The sequence below is a fragment of the Sarcophilus harrisii genome, chromosome 1 (assembly GCF_902635505.1).
Source record: "Sarcophilus harrisii chromosome 1, mSarHar1.11, whole genome shotgun sequence".
In the NCBI taxonomy this organism is placed as follows: domain Eukaryota; kingdom Metazoa; phylum Chordata; class Mammalia; order Dasyuromorphia; family Dasyuridae; genus Sarcophilus; species Sarcophilus harrisii.
This window is the reverse complement of record NC_045426.1, coordinates 673,494,578-673,511,719: the sequence shown is the minus strand read 5'-3', so window position 1 is coordinate 673,511,719 and position 17,142 is coordinate 673,494,578. Positions and strand designations below refer to the sequence as shown.

Below are 17,142 nucleotides of genomic sequence, written 5' to 3'. Positions count from 1 at the left end.
ACACACACACACACACGCGCGCACATACACACACACACACACACACACAAATGAAATAAATCAGGAACCTATCTCTAAAGCCTCGTCAAGTACAAAGTCAACTTATGCCTCGTGGCTCCTCGGCTTGTGATCAGCTAAAATCAGTTCACTCTCAGACCACAGAAACTATACCTGCAGAACACAGACCAAAAAAGCCCAAACCTAAGAATCAAAAACAGTCAATAACTTAGATGAAGTTAATGTTTAAAACTTAAAAAAATTAAATATGTCTAAACCCAACAAAGGTGTGTTTTAGGTTGCCATGGCCGGGGGGTAAGGGAAGGAGAGAGCTGGAGATCTCCACACAACTGACTTTTTTCCTGGTTTTTTTTTTTTTTTTTTTGGTCTTGAAAGAATCCCCAGCTTCAAGTTGAACCCCATTTTTCTCCACTTATACCCCCAGAGATCCTGGCTCCCAGAAGATGCAATCACCAAACATAAACGAGAAAGTGAGAGAGGGAAGGGACAAGCATGGCGGTCTCATAAAAAAACCATTGGTTTGGGGGCACAGTCACCCCCACAAACTAGAGGAGGAGAAAGAGGCACACGCCCCTAAGGAGTCCAAAGCCCCTGTGAGAATGATAAAAGAGTCTTCCATTGATGTGTATACACTGAGGGAGACACACGCTGGAGGTACAGACACAACACAGACACAAGTGTGCACACTCACATGGGCACACACACACACAAGCGCACACAATCAAGGGCTTCAGACCCATGAAAAAGTGTGAGAGCAGCAGCTATTGGTCAATCTGAGGAACTAATATAACTGATTTGTGTTGTTTTTTTTTTCCTTAAAAAATACGTTTCAGTCTTGAGCAAAAATGTTTTCTGGGAGCATCCTGAAAAGCCTGGAATTTTGCTGGAAAAGGATTTGAGTATGGGTCATTTGTGGTTTGGTTGGTTGGCTCCCCCTGCCCCCACTTTTGAAAGTTTTTTCCCCCCCACAAACAAGAGCTTTCCTTGGAGAAACCTGGACCCTGGCAAAATGTCCTGTGCTCACAAACACGGTCAGCCAACTTCTCTTGGAGCTTCGCGTTTGTGAGGTGGTGACCGGAAGGCCGGCAGCCCCAGGACACGGGTTTCACAGTGAGGTCCACAGACAGCCAGGTATGACAGAAAGAACGTGGCCGGAATCACTGGGCCGACTGCACAGAATCGAAAAGGGGGAGAAATGGGAAGGAGGAGAGGGTCTGAGTCGTGTGTCAGTCACACGGTGGCAGCAATCAGAGGAATCCTGAGATTTCCCGGAGCGGGGCAGGCCGTCCATCCGGTGAGAACATCAAAGCCCCAGGGGGAGCCTGAAACACTCATCCCCAAGAGGGAAACGTTAGGAAGGGTTCGACCGTGGCAAGGAGAGGATGCGTCCGTTCTTCTTGCCCCCATTCATGTGGGTATAAGGTATCCGCTCCTCATAGTTCCCCTTAAGGCCCAGCGACGGCCCATTGTCCCTCCCCAGGACCTCGTCCCTCTGCGAGTAAGAAGAAGGGTCCAGGGGGATGCTCTCCATGTTTTCAAAGTCCATCTCAAACTCCTCGTTCTCAGGAGGCTTGTTTTCCTCACTGTAAAAAAAGGAGACCTCCCGGAAGCTGGGATGAAGGTCATCCTTCAGCATCTCAATGATCTCAAGGAAGGTGGGGCGCATCTTGGGGTTGTACTGCCAGCACATCTGCATTAGGCTGTTCCTGGAAAAGGAGACAGAGAGTTTTTTCAGGCTGAATAACCTTTGCATGGGCACTGAGGAACTCTCAGTTCAAATATTGCTTTGGTCCCTTAATAACACTGTGACTTTGGCTGTTAGTTCAGCACTATGGGACTTAGCTACCTCATCAGGAAAACAGAGGTGCATGGGTGTTGGAGCAGTCGTGGAGTTTTCTCTCCAGCTCCAAGCCTCTCCTCCTGAGATCCCTTCCTTTCCATGTAAACACAGACCCAGGACTCTAGAAGCTTCTAGAGACCTGGGGGCATGTGGCCGCCAAGGGGCTCCTTTCTGCTGCTGCTGCGAGGCTTCCATAGGGATGGCCGGCCTCTGGAAAGAGTGAAGAGGCAGCCTCCAGCCAGATTCAAGGTAAGAGCGGACACAGGCAAAGCAAATTGTAAGATTTGAAAACAAGAGAAATATTCAATGGCTATTATTCTGACTTTCTTGGGGCATCAGGTAGAGTCACAAAATAACAGGAGGACAGAGTTAGGAGGACCCTTAGAACCCAGGAGGTCAGAGCTGGGAGGGCCCTTAGAACACAGGATGTCAGAGCCAGGGGGCCCTTAGAACCCAGGGGGTCAGAGCTGGGAGGGCCCTTAGAACATGAATAAGCCAAGACACCCTCTATTTTACAAAGAGAAAAAAGTTAAGCCCATAGAAGGAAGAAACATGAAAGCAAAAAAAGCTAGATTTGAATTCCAGACTCTGATTGACTATGGACATCTTGGAAGGTATGGCTATTTTGCGAAAAGCAACCAGATCTGGAGACTGAGACCCTGGGTTTGAATTCTGGCTCAATGCCCTTACTACCTACATAATGTGTGTCAAATCACTTGCCCAGAATGAGCCTTTGTTCATCCTCTGTACAAGGCCAGGGAGACCAGCCTCCCCTTCCAACTCTCACTTTTTCATTCTCAGCCTTTCATTCTATCTCAGCCTCTTCTGCCAGATGGGAATAATTAGGGATGTACCCCCTAGCTGTATTATCCTGGACAAGTCACCAAAATGCCCTGAGTTTCAATTTCTACATCTACATAATTATGTTTGAGCAAAAGGAGCAGAACTAGAACAATTTACAGACTGACACTAGCACTATGGAGAAGACCAATGTGAGGAGACTTGAGATCATTGATGCGGCAGTGATGAACCACAAGTCCAGAACTCCGAAGATATTCCCACCATGCACCTCCAGACACGATGGACTCAAGGTTCAGAATAACATGGCTGTTTGGACACAGACAACGTAGGGAGTTGTCTTGCTGGACTATGTGTATTACTGTGATGGTTTAAAATTTTATTTCAATTATTTTAATTTTATTTCAATTCAATTTCAATTATTTCAATTAAAGAGAGAGAGAATGAGCATTTATGTAGTGCTTACTATGTTCAAAGAGCTGCATAAATATACAATTTGATCCTCACAATAACCCTGTGAGGTAACGACAAATAGGGGACTTTGATCAAGTCAGTTAACCTCTATCTATTGGGGGGGAGAGATAATATATACCTGTAAAATAAATTTATTCAAAAATTATTTGCATTCTCTAACTCTCAGGGTACTGTGGGAGTCAAATGAGAAAATGTATTTAAAACTCTATAGATATTAGCTATTTATTATTATTATTAATACCTATTCCACAAGTATGTGGTAGGGAAAATATTTCTAAGAGCTACAGAAATGGGAACTCTTATTGCAAAAAAATGAGAAAAGTTAGCTTCATTCAAACATCAACCATTTCTTTTATCAGGGACTATTTCACTCTCGGCCTTTTCAAAATACTTACACTCTCTCTGGACAATTATCAGGTTGGTCCAGGTACCCTCCATCCATTACAAACTTCAGGACCTGCTCATTGGATAGGCCTTGGTAAGGCTGTTCAGCTAGGCTGCTGATCTCCCACAGGACCACACCAAAGGACCTGTGAGCAAAAGCAGGGAGGCAATGGTCAGAGGGAACAGCCTTCTTGTGGGCAGCCCCAAAGCTCTGAAATCCACCTTCTTTCCCACTCATTACTGAAGTCCACCAGGTCCTGGGAGACCCTCAGATTGGGCAACACGCCCTTCTCACTTACCAAACGTCCGAATAGGTAGTAAAGACACCATCTTTTAAAGATTCTGGCGCCATCCACCTCACTGGGAGCAAACCCTTGCCCCCTTTTCGATAATAATCTGTCTCATAGATGTCTCTGGTCATTCCAAAGTCTGGCAACAAACAGTTTAAAGGTGGTTAGAAACCTCACGACAACTCACTCCCCTCACCCCATTTCCCCAACTCACAATCTGCCACCAATCTTTCCTCTCCCAACCACACGGTCTACAAAAAACCTGAAATGACTTAATGTGGGGAATCTAGGAATCAATCCTAGCCACAGATTTGGTCATTTTAATTATCATATCATATCACTCAACTGCTGGAAAAATTTTCAGGAGTTTCCCATTGTCTCCTGAATAAAGTTAAAATTCTGCCTGGCATTCAAGGATTTCCACAATCCAACCCCATAATGAGCTTTTTAGCCTTCTCTCCTATGACTTTCCCCAAAATGTGCCATGAACTCTCCTGCCTCTTTGCCTTTCCTTATTCTATTCTTCTCTCCTAGAATGCCCTTTACTCCTCCTCCTTCTATATTTCTTCTTCACCCTTTAACGGTCAAACCATGCTGTCTCATTCAGTAACCTTGCCCTCTCACCCGTTCAATAACTACCACCTTTTATCACCTTCCTTGGATCCCAAGTCAAGCTTAACACATGCTGTTTGCATCACATAATATTATCTATTATTGCTAACTGCATTTGTGCCTCTCCCTTTGAGACTGAGCACTTTATGAGGGCAGGGACCCCAGCTCCAGACTTGGGATCAACAGTATACTGGAGCCAGCCTCCTCGCGACAGACTCGATTGTTACATTTTCAGTGTGCACATTTACTCCTCAGAAATAGGCAAACCGAAATCAGAGCTTGATTTATTGTTTTGCTGACTGTTTAGACTTAAATGATGCAGATTAAACTTCAAAGTGTGCCATGCAGATTTTGTTCTTAGGTTTGGGTTTGTTTGCTTTTTTTTTTTTCCCACCCTAGGGACCTCGTTGTTAAATATTTACCAAACACCCCTCACTGGAAAACACCTTAGAAACCCTTTTGTTCATGGAATCTCAGAACCATAGGTTCACAGATTGTGCTTTTCAGGCCCTGGATTTTTGCCATTTAATTTCAGCTGCTTCTTATCCTGAAACAATCCTCCATGCCCCTGCATGGATACTTGGACATCTTCCCTACCTTCCCTAATCCTATTTCCCTTGCTTTTCAGTTTTCTTTTGTGTGAGGTCTTCCTCCATTAGAATGGAAGCTCCTTGAGGAAAGTGACCCTCCCTCTTTTTGCTCTTGTATTAATATCCTCAGCACTTAGCACACTGGCTGGCATATTTGCTTAATAAATGCTTTTTGCTTGCACTGTCCCAAGAAAATTACAAGTTATTTAGTCTAGTCTCATTTTGCAGATAAAGAAACTGAGACCCAGAGAGGCTGACATGTCCTGAGTCACACTGGGAGTGAATGGCGTAAGAAGACTATATATTACCTAGAATTTTCCTCTTTCTCAGCATTAGAACACAGTAGGTACTTAACGACTGTCTACTTAATTGCAAAGATTAAGCAAATGCAGTCCCTTCTCAAATTTGGTTTCAGATGAGATTACCTCCCCCACTCTCCACAACCTACCTCCTATCTTTACAGTAAAGTCTTCGGCAACCATACAGTTTCGGGCAGCGAGATCCCTGTGAACAAATTTCTTGGCATTCAAATAGGCCATGCCGTCGGCGATCTCCACAGCCATCTGTATGATCTCCCGGAGACTGGGGGGAGGACGACCAGGATTGTTCTAAAGGAAGAACAGGTGGGTGAGTGGAGTAAAAACTCAGCAGAAATGAGCTCCAAAAATTGCTCCCTAGGTTCTTGTTTGGGGACCAACTGACCTCTGCATCCGGCCTCAGAGAGCGAAGGTAACTCTTCAGGTCCCCGTGCACCATCAGCTCCATGACCACCAGGGTGGGCTGCCCTTTGGAGACCACCCCCAGGAGGCGGACCTGCAGGGTGAAGACAGACTTGGCTTAGGCAAATGTCCCTGGACAGGATTTAGGGAAGGGTGGAATGGGCGGGGGGGCGGGGGGGGGGGGGGGGGGGGGGGGGGGGGGGGGGGGGGGGGGGGGGGGGGGGGGGGGGGGGGGGGGGGGGGGGGCAAGGGAGAGAGATACAAAACTCAGAAGGGCCCTACAAAGGGAGAGATTCATTGGCTGAAATGAACTCTAGCCTGTATCAGCTCCATTTTCCTTCAAATTCAGATGTATAGTGCTCCTTTTATTCCTCTGGATAAATTTTTTCTTTCCTCTGCCCTTGGTTCTTTTCTTTCCCTGAAACCACAAATTACTAGCCCAGGACAAGGTCCAGAGAAGGCCTTTCTCTGTCTTTTCCAGGTTGCACTAACTGCATTAGAGCAGGGTCTGAGTCTGTTCCTCTGTCACCCTCCAGACTGGGAGCTCACTACAGGTAGGGCCTGGGTCTGCTCCTCTGTCACCCCCCAGACTGGGAGCTCACTACAGGTAGGGCCTGGGTCTATTCCCTCTTACCTGTCTCTCCCCTAATCTTCCCATCTGAAGAACACTGGGCACATGTTATTTACGGAGTGATTTTTCTCCCCCCATGGATGACCCTGGATTGATAGCGCTCTGGGCGCGTTTCTGAAAGCCCCGTTGACAAACATAGTGGCCACTCACCACATGATGGCAGCTGAAGCCCTTCATGACGGAGGCCTCGTTCAGGAACTCAATACGTTCCCGGAGGCTGGCAGACTCATTCACGGTCTTCACGGCCACGCGGGTCTCAGCCTCCCCTTTGACAATATCCTTGGCATTGCCCTCATACACCATGCCAAAAGAGCCTTGGCCAAGCTCACGGAGGAGGCTGATTTTCTCTCGAGCGACTTCCCACTCGTCTGGTACATAAACTGCAAAAGTCCCCAAAGACCCCCGGTGTTGGCGACACTTCCATGGCCCCCTTTCCAGAGGGCTCTGCAGTCCCTCTCACCCCAGAACCTCACTGCAGCCCTTTTGTAGGGAGGCTTGTCCAAGGTCACCCTGATTAACTGGAGTTAAGAGTGGAACCCAGCTCAAAGTCACAGAGCAGAAAGAGACCCAGAGACCACGGCACCAATGCCCTCATTTCATGGAGGTCTAGAGTGAGCTGTCAGAGGCAGAGTCGTGTGGATTTGAGACATTCCTGGTGTACTCTCCTCAAGGCTCCTTTCAAAATGACATCCTCTCAAATCAGCGGTAGGTACAGAGAGGGAGGGAGCTCCAGAGTGTAACTCAGGACTAAGGGTGGAAGGGCTGAAAACGGAAAGATGGCCAGTTCTGGCACCCGCATTCTCTAATCTCATTTAACCAGAGAGGACATACATGCACTGGGGAGGCACACACTCATACACACAGGCACGGGCCCACACATGACTCAGTTGTGAGGGGAGAGGGGCCCAAACTGAACAATTCTTCTAAAACCAATGGCCTACACGTCCCCAAGGGGCGAGGCGCTCACCATCACTGGCACTGAGGTATTCTGGATTGGAAGAGGCGAACAGTGGGCCCGTCGGTCCTTCCGTTTGCCTGGAATAACAGGGAAGAAAAAACCTAAATGGCTTTAGATCCTACATGGAATCCTAAAAAGTGTTAGGTTCTTTGAGAAATCCTGAGGGTCATTCTATTTTCTGTGGAACCTTTGGGTTCATGAGACTCCTGGAATGTTACGGTCATGAGATTCTTGGTAGAACCTAGCAATTGGTTAGATTTTGTCAAAAGTCCCTTGTGAATTCATTCATGGGAATAAATTACTAATAGAACCCCTGCAAATTACTAATAGAACCCCTGCAAAAGAAAACTGCAAAGTTTTTACAGTACTATGTGGATCGCTCAATTCTTTGGAGAGGAGGGGGGGATCCAGAATCCTCTAAATGACGCAGTTTTTCAGGGAATCCTAAACACCAAAGGATTCCTAATGAGGGTTCAGCATTCACCAGCTTAAAGAATCCTGGAAAGAGCCCGTTTTTCTATGTAATTCTGGAATCTCTAGGTTCCTTAAAGATATACTCATTTTATGGAGGAGACAGGGATAGGAGATAGAGGGAAATCTATCAATGCAGGTGAGGACCTTCTCTGCATTTTTCAATTTTAAGAGAGTTTATGAGGGCGCTGAAAGGTGAAATCATTTATCCAGCATCACAAAGCTAGTATGGGTCAGAAGTGAGACTTGAATCCAGATCTTATGCCCTAACCAAATCACAAATCATCAGTATGGCAGGAGTACAAACGGTTATTCAATCTTTTCTACTGTCTAGTATTTTTCCCTGTAAAATATGGTCTGTTGGTGTATGTATCATACAGAGGGACTATCTATCCTGAACAATTCCCCCAACCCTATATACAGAAGGCATTTAATAAATGCTTGCTGAGCAAATGCATGTTTCAAGTCCCATAGTTCTCCCAGTTGGAAAATCATCCCAGAGGTGCTCGTTAGTATCTAGAACACAAGGCCCCAGAGGCAGACTTTGGGTTTTGACTGGTAGGAAATAACAATCTAACCCCATTGTAAAGTGACCTGATCATCATTTGGGTTTTCATGTGTGTGTGTGTGTGTGTGTGTGTGTGTGTGTGTGTGTGTGTGTGTGTGTTGGGGGAAGTTGTCTCTATGTATGTCTCTCTGTGCTACCAAAATATCATCAGTACTTTCCTTTCTAGGCTATTTGCCCCCCCTTTTTTATTTTAAAATTTTAATTTTATTATCTCATACTTACCTCTTCTTCACGACGACATAAAGAACTACAACCACGCTGATCAAGAAAATGATAATGATGACTGGGCCGATGACAATTTTTGCAATATTCGACGGGACATCTACTAAAACAACAACAAAAAAGGTAACGTTCATACAATGTCAATTTGGAGACCTAGATTCAAAATCTGCCACTGACATTTAATAGCTGTGTGACCTTGAAGAAGAAAGTCCATCTCTCTTGCACAGTTTCCTCCTCTTTAAGGTAAGAGGTTTGACTTATCTGGTCTCTAAGATATCTTCCATCTTAGAATCTAGAAGCTGATCTTCTAACACTGTTCACACAGCATCATTGATCATGGATCCAAAGACATGCTACCCATTTGAAATCCCACCTTCTACAAGACATCTTTCTTGGTCTCCTTTAAGCCTAGGACCTTTTGTCTAAGATTATCTCTAATTTATTCCTGCGTGCAGCTCATTTATACATAATTCTAGATGTATTTTCTCCTTCATTCGAATGTCAGAATGGACAGGACTTATTTTTGTCTTTCTCTATATCTCTCTCTAGGACTTAGCACTGTGACTGGCCCATAGTAGGTGCTTAATAAATACTTATTGACTAATGGACTGAAATCCGTCTCCTCTGCACCTTGGTAACTGTCCCCTGGATATTATCTCCAGGAAGAGTTTCCTTACTGTCCCTGATTCATAGCTTAGGGTCTATCACTGCTTCCTACCTGTGTCCCACAGATTTTCACAGTTGGAAAAAGTTTTAGACATCACCTTGTCCAATTTCCTGAAGATACAGGTAAGGAAACTGAGCTGATGGTGAAGTATTTTGCCCAACTACCCACAGATCTTCACAGTATTAGTGAACATAAATAGCAATCATTTCTGTGTTGGCCAGAAATCCTGAGGGTTTCATCCTCTCAGATTTATTTATTTATATATTTTTTTTATTTTTGACTAGGTGAAAGAGGCCATTCCTTGCCTCGGTTGCTAGGCAGCCTTAATCACTGAATGGATGCTGCCCATTTCAGTTGTCAAACTGAAACCTGTTGAAGACCTTAGTTTAGAATGGCTTAGGTCTCCCACTGCATCTAGGGCCATCTCCAGTCATTCTGATCTATATCTGGCCAATAGAGCTAAATGGCTCTGGAGAAGAAAGTGAGGCAGGTGACCTTGCCCAGCTCTCCCTCACTTAAATCTGATTCACTTGCATGTTACAGCATCATTTCTCTGATGTAATGGTTGTCTTCAAGAACGGAAGACAAACAACATTAGGACAGATAGCATGCGAGCCTTGGAGTGGGGACCCGGATTCAAATTCCAACATTAACTCTTGCTGCCATGTGACTCTGAGCAATTCTCTTGGTGTCTCTGAACCTCAGTTTCTCTCTCTTTAAAATAAGGATATTAGATGGAAACATTTTACATGATTGCACATGTAAAACATATCAGACACCTTACTGTCTCAGAGAAGGGAAAGGAAAGGGAACTTCAAAAATGTTTAAAGTTGTTTGAAATGTAATTGAGGGGAAAAATAAAATATTATTAAAAATAAGGATATTGGCTAACACACTAATCTAAAATGTATAAATAACTAATAATATAATATCTAACTTCACAAGACCACTATAAGACTCATATGAAATAATGGATATAAAGTATTTTGCAATCTATAAAAGTCAAGAAGAATGTTAGCTGCTACTATTACTACAGTTAGCAACATAATTATTAGTGAACGGCAATGCTTTACAGTTTGTGAAACACTTTCTTTACCTTGAATGGTGCCTTTGATCCTCATTTGTGAGGATGGGGGAACTATTATCTGCAGTTTTTAGATGAGGAGGTTAATCTAACAGAGACCAAATGGCTGGCCTGGGGTCACATTGCTAACCATGGTCTAAGGCACAATTTGAACTCTTTGGACTCCAAACTCATTACACTTTCCACTCTTATCACGAAGATTTCTATACCCTTGTTGCTTGTATATCTGTCTTGGAGAATTTCTTGACTACAGCCCAGCTTCAATCCTGCTTCTACAGGAAGCTTTCTCTGAGCACACATGCACCCACGTGCAGACACACACACACACACACACACACACAGACATTTATACTCTCTGTCTGTCTCTCCGTCTCCCTCTCTCCTTTCCCTTCCTCCTTTCTTTCTCTCTCTTCTCTTTTCTTCCCTTCTCTTCTTGCAGCACTGTCCAGGTCACCCATTTAGTTGTGATCACACAACACCTCTTCAGTGAGATTATGGGATGCTCAAGCAAAGGACTGGGTCTCAGAAGGTTTTAGAGTTTATATAATTCTTGGCACACAACAGGCAAGTCATTCCTGACTGATAGAAGGAACTTACAATAATCTGCAACGTAGAAGTAGGTATGTTCAGTCCACGAACCATTTCCTGCCAAAGAGGTAGCTCGGATGCGAACGGTGTAGTTGCCTGGCTGGAGAACTCGGAATTTGCAGCCCTGTTCATTGGCATAACGTTTGCGGGAAACACAGAGATGCAGTTCCTGATTGGGGGGAGAGGAAAGTTGGGGAAAGATAGGGACAAGAGGAAGAACAGAGAGAAGGGGTTATCTTTTGTTTTTCTTGTTTTGGTAAGATCCTACAATTTCATATCTCCATGAGTCTGCATAGGCAGCCAAATCTGTCATTTTTAGCAAGGTGAGGGATTGGCCTGATGGGAAGTGCTCAGCCCCTCAGCCTCTCAGCCCCCATTGAGCAGGAAGATAAGAAACAAACAGAAGAATCTCAGAGCAGTTAACAAGGTTGTTGATTATCCAACAAATGCAGACACCCAGCTGTCCTATGCTTTCACATAGACACATCAAAAGATCCCAGATTTAGGATTAAAAGGGTCCTTACACATGCAAATTCAACCCCATCACTTTACACCTGGGAGGGGCAGTGATTTGGCCAGTCACAAAAGGAGTAAATAGCAGAGACGGTTTGAACCCAGGTGTTCCCAACTATTAAGTCCAGCACCCTATTCACTATGCTTTGATACTTCTCATTACCCCCATAAAAGTCCCAGAAGGCAAACAAAGAAGGTGATAAGCATGCCCATTTTGCAGATGGGGAACCTAAAATCCAGAGGGAGGAAAAGTGACACGATAGTAGATCAGTGGAAGAGTTACGACTCAGACCCAAACTTCCTGACTTTCAGTTCAGGGGTCTCTCCACTAAAAATGATAATGACAACACTTACTGACTGCCCTATTTTTACAAGTGTTTTAAAGTTTACAAGTACTTTATTCCAAGAGGTAGCTTGGTGGCACAGGAGCTAGAACCCTGGGAACCTCATCAGGAAGATCTGAATTCAAATCCAGACTCAAGTACTTACTAGCTGGGTGTCTGTACATGTCATTTAATCTCTGTTTGCCTCAGTTTCCTCAGCTACAGAATGAGGATAATAGCAGCAGTTACTTCACCGGGTTGTTGTGAGGACCAAATGAAGTAATATTTATGAAGCACTTAGTGCGCTTGTCAGAGTAGATGCCATAGAAATGTTTATTTCCTTCCTTTCTTCTCCCCTCCCCCATTGGTGAGTCAGTGTATATTCCCATTTCACAGATGAAAAAATTAAGGCTCAGAAAAGAGTTAAATGATTTACCTACAGTCACGGAACTCAAAAAAAATTAAAATACTTTAATCAGGAATTCTGACAGCTCACATTTATACAGAATGTTTAGTTTTGTAAAGCACTTAACCCAGATTACTTCTTTTAATTTTCACAAAACCCTATGAATTGGGTGCTATTATTGTTTCCATTTTACAGATGGGGAAAATGAGGTCAAGCAAATTTAAATAATTTGCTGTAGGTCAAAGCTAGTAAGTAGCTGAGGTGGGATTTGAACCCATCTTATTGCTCCTTCTGCTGTTCCACAGTCATAGCCACACAAAACTGCCAGTCCTTTCATTTTATAAGAGTTAAAAAGAAGCCCAGAGTGGGCAAGTCACTGCGCCAAAATCAATGAGTTAATTAAGCATCGAATCAGGGGAAAACCAAATTCTCCCAGAATCTCAGGCTAGGGTCTCAGGCTGCCTTTGTGGGTACAGCACAAAGTAACTGCTTAATAAATGCTTGGTAAGTAACTGACTGAGTGGGTCAGGGCTAAGAGATAAAGGTATCCAATAAATAATGACAGAAAGGAAGAAGAATAGCGCCCCATCCCTTCTCCATTCTTCCCAGGCTTCTTTCAGGAAGGATTTCTTTCTTCCTTTATGGGCTCATAACCTAATTAAGACCATGATGATGTCAGTGGCAAGAACTCCCACGAAAGAGAGCAGAAGAGAAGGAGGGACCCGCAAAGATCCCCATTACAGTGCACAGTGGTTGTAAGAACTCTGGCGTGGGTCCAGAAGCCTTGATTCAAATCCCAATTCTGACACTTCCTAGCAGGGGCATCCTGGGCAAACCACTTTGCCTTAATTATTAACTCATCTGTAAAATGGGGGTGAGGATGCCTGAATTATCTAGCTTATCTAGTATTCAGGAAAAGCTCTTCATAAAAATATAACATACTGTGTAAAGGGCAGCTAGTGACCCACTCTCCACTAAGAAGACCTTCCATCTATTCTCTGCTTATATCTTATATGTGCCAGCCTTCCCCATTAAAATGTGAGCTTCTTCAAGGAAGGGGTTGGTTTTTGCCTTTCTTTGAACCCCCACCATTTAGGTAGGGAGACTCCACATAGGGTTAAGCACAGAGAAAACACTTAGATCCTTGTTGATAGAGCGACTGACTTCAAGGCCCATCCTAGAGCAGCACTTGGGTGGAAAACATGAATGGGAGGAAAAAGAGCTTGAAACCCATCCCATCCCATACACAGAGCATGTGACCCTGATCACCAGCAAGAAAATCAACCAGAAAAACAACGCTGTTCAAAGGTTACACTCTTCCAGGTAGTGGAATCAGTCATGGATCAGAGAACAGAGGCTTAATTCAGGGCAAATACGAGGGGCAGCTGTCCTGGAACAGCCCCAGGCCAGCTTACCGACACCCCAGGGGTGGGCAAGCAGAGACAAGGAGGACTGGGTGAAAAGCAGCTAAACCAGCAACTGGGCCTCTTGGTTTAGGTAATAAACACTGGATTTGGAGTCGAAAGTTCATATCCCAGTTGGCCATTTACTGATCTAACTCCATCCCATCTTCTCCAGATCACCCCATTTACTATTCCCATTTTCTCTCTCATCTTCAATCTCTCTTTCATCTTCTGGATCCTTCCTTACTATCTACAAACACACCTGTCTCATATCCTTAAAAACGGTCAATCTATTCATTCCACTAACTCACTTCAGTCATCTGGCATTTGTGTCTAACTTTTCATGATCCTACTTGGGGTTCTTGTTGCAGAGATACTAGAGTGGTTTGCTATTTCCTTCTGTGGCTCATTTTACAGAGGAGGAAACTGAGGCAAACATGGTGAAGTGATTTCCCTAGTCACACAGCTAAAAGTTTTGATTTGAATTCAAATTTTCCTGCACCCAGGTTTGGAGCTGCATCTGTTTTGCCATCCAGCTGTCCCTGTTCGATGATCGATGCCAAACCCAAAGTCTATTTTCTTAACCCTCCTCATTCTTGACCTTCCTGTGGCCAATACTCTCTTAATCGCCCTCTTCTTGATACTTTTTTTTTTCTTAGATCTCCATGACACTGTCCTATCTTGGCTCTCCTCCTTACCTCTCTAAACACTTCTCAGTCTCTTTTACTGTATCTTCACCATTCAGATCATCCCCATTAATTGTGGTTGTCCTAAGGGCTCTATTCTGGGCCATCTCATCTCCCTCTATATTTTACTGGGGGATCTCATCAGCTCTCAGGGACTTGATGCTGATGATTCTCAGATATATTTATTCAGCCCTAAGCTAGACTCAAATCTCCAATGGGTTGTTGGTCATCTAAAAATGGAATTTTTGCAGATATCTAAAACTTAATCCATTCAAAACTTAATTTTGGGGGCAGCTAGGTGGCGCAGTGGATAGAGCACCGGCCCTGAAGTCAGGAAGACCTGGGTTCAAATCTGCCCTCAAAAACTTAACACTTCCCAGCTGTGTGACCCTGGGCAAGTCACTTAACCCCAATTTCTTTAGCACACACACAAAAAACCCAACATCTTAATTTTCTTTCCCCTTAAATTCTACCCCTTTTGAATTTCCCTGTTACTGCTGAGACCATCTTTCCAGTTACTCAGGCTCAAAATATTATGCCATCCTCACCAGTTCTCACTTCCCATATCCAAACTGGTAATTGTGCCAATTTAATGCCTCTAATCTTCCTGCCACTCACTCCTCTGACACTATCTCTACCTCTTGCTTGAATGGATCATGCAATACTTTGTTTCCTTGCCTCAAATCCTTTCGCAACCAACTTCAGTCCATTTTCCACTCAACTGTCAAATTAATCATGTCATTTCCATATTCAATGAATTCTTGGAGTTCCCTATTACCTCCAGAATCAAATATAAAATACCATTTGACTTTTAAAACCTTTAATAATCTGGCCTCTTTCTGTTTCTATCCCCCGGTTCTCCTCACACAAGATACTCCATCTTCCAAACTCCGGCTAAAATCACCCTACGCCCCATGCCCGAAACACTCTCCTTCTTCATCTCCCACCTCCGGCTTCTTTCAAGTCCAAGACAAAATCTTATTGTCTCAAGCAGCCTATCTCATTTTCCCATAATGCCTTCTCTCTGTCGGTTACCTCTAATTTAGCCTGGCTCTCTCTTGTTTCTACATAGTTGTTTATATGTTGTCTCTTTCATTAGACTGGAAGCTTTTTGAGGACAGAATACATATTTGCTTTTCTTTGCATTTTCAGAACTTAGTACAGTGCCTGGCAAATAGTAAGTCCTCAATAAATGACTTAGTCCAACTCTGAAATAAGCAGGTTAGTTGAGAGGTTGAGTGCTCTTCTCTTTAAATAAAATCAGTAGAAGCGGGAGAGACATTTTCCTAAGAAACTCCCTTTGGCTACTGGTGGTGCAGTGGCAGGGCCAAGAGTCAGGAAAATCTGAATTCAAATCCATCCTCAAACACTTGCTAGCCTTATGATCCTGGGCAAGTCACTTAATCTCTGTTTCCCTGAGATTGTTCAACTTCAATACCAACTGGTGCCTTCCAGGACTTTGTAAGATCAAATGAGGTAAAGTTGGTATGGTTAGGTACTTAGTAAATGCTTGTTTCCTTCCTTCCTCCCCTCCCCTCATAATACTCCTTCCAACCCCAGTCAGGCCACACAAAAATCTAGGGAATGAAGCACCTAGTTTCAGGAGAGATTTACTGTAACCATTATTCCTAAAAGCCTCCAAGGTTACCATATATGAAACCCACAGGGATTGAAGGAGAAAGTTGGCATAAAACTCAGGGCCACACAAGTGAAAAATAGCTTAGAACACTGATGTCAAAGCTGGGGAGGGGGTCCTTAGAACAGGGGTTCTTAACCTAGGCTGTGTAAATTATTATTAATTTTTTTTTTTACTGAGGCAATTGGAGTTAAGTGACTTGCCCAGGGTCACACAACTAGGAAGTGTTAAGTGTTTGAGGCCACATTTGAACTCAGGTCCTCCTGACTTCAGGGATGTTGCTCTATCCACTGTGCCACCTTGCTGCCCTAACATATCAATTTTTTTAAAAAGGTCATGGACCCCAGGTTAAGAACTCCTTTACTAAATAAGTTTGGAAGACAAAAACACTTGCACCATGCCAGGCATTGTGCAAAGCACTTGTTTCACTGAAACCTCATGAGGAAGTTCCTGATAGATAAGTGGGGGTACTTGGGGTACAGACTAAGACATATTTTTTGGACATGGCCAATAGAGAAATTTGTTTTGTTTGACTCTGTTCTTCCACCATTACCTTCATCAATGGGGGAGGGAAGAGGTAGGAAGGATAGAATTTTTTTTGTTCACTGGAAACTTTTTTAATGTATTATATATTTTATTGTAAAAAATTAAACCCTACAGTACATAATCTCTATGATTCCTTTGAGCTTTAGAGAATAATTTTTAAAAGTCATTTAATCTCTCAATACCCACAGGAAACTCTTTAAGCCTCTAAATTGTAAAAGTTACCTATCTGTGTCAGTAGAGGGAGCTTTCTCACTGGGAATTCCCTATACAGATAAAATAGGTATTGACTTAAAAATCCTTTGTAAATACTTTGATTCACTTGTGCCCATGTCAGATTCTTCTGTGAAATGTAAACTTCTTGAAGGCAGGGAATATTTCTTTGTTTTCTTGTATCCCAAGGACTTAGGCCAATACCTGATACACTTTAGACATTCAATAAATGCTTCTTTAATTGAAGATATATGGAGAGGGTACCCCCCCTCCCCCCCGCCAACTCTCATGCAAATGTAAATTCCATGAAAGCAGAAACTGTTTAATTTTTATCTCCATATCCCTAGTGCCTAGCATAGCATCTGGAACACTGTAGGAACTTAATAAGTGCTTATTGAGTCACTGAATGCATGCCCAGCTTCCCAATCCCCAGTCACTAGGTCCAGGTATAGAAATAGATTATGAGATAAATGGGAAATTGAATGAAGATCCATCAGTGTTGTAA

At 43.6% G+C, this 17,142-nt stretch overlaps 1 protein-coding gene across 4 annotated transcripts in view; it reads right to left on the bottom strand.

Moving 5' to 3' along the window:
* Positions 1 to 346: 346 nt before the first annotated feature.
* The window catches only part of INSR (insulin receptor), a 145,884-nt gene continuing 129,088 nt past the window's right edge, over positions 347 to 17,142 (bottom strand). For 2 of the 4 annotated variants that reach the window (XM_031956153.1, XM_031956000.1), the window contains 9 exons: positions 10,924 to 11,083; positions 8,576 to 8,675; positions 7,324 to 7,391; positions 6,507 to 6,736; positions 5,709 to 5,819; positions 5,455 to 5,614; positions 3,814 to 3,943; positions 3,526 to 3,660; positions 347 to 1,724 (listed from right to left, as the gene is read on the bottom strand). In XM_031956153.1, the coding sequence (XP_031812013.1) occupies positions 1,370 to 1,724; positions 3,526 to 3,660; positions 3,814 to 3,943; positions 5,455 to 5,614; positions 5,709 to 5,819; positions 6,507 to 6,736; positions 7,324 to 7,391; positions 8,576 to 8,675; positions 10,924 to 11,083 (1,449 nt within the window). In that variant the 3' untranslated portion in view covers positions 347 to 1,369. Of the gene's footprint in view, positions 1,725 to 3,525; positions 3,661 to 3,813; positions 3,944 to 5,454; positions 5,615 to 5,708; positions 5,820 to 6,506; positions 6,737 to 7,323; positions 7,392 to 8,575; positions 8,679 to 10,923; positions 11,084 to 17,142 lie in introns of all 4 variants that reach the window. The other 2 variants (XM_031956066.1, XM_031955938.1) reach the window with 1 other exon arrangement.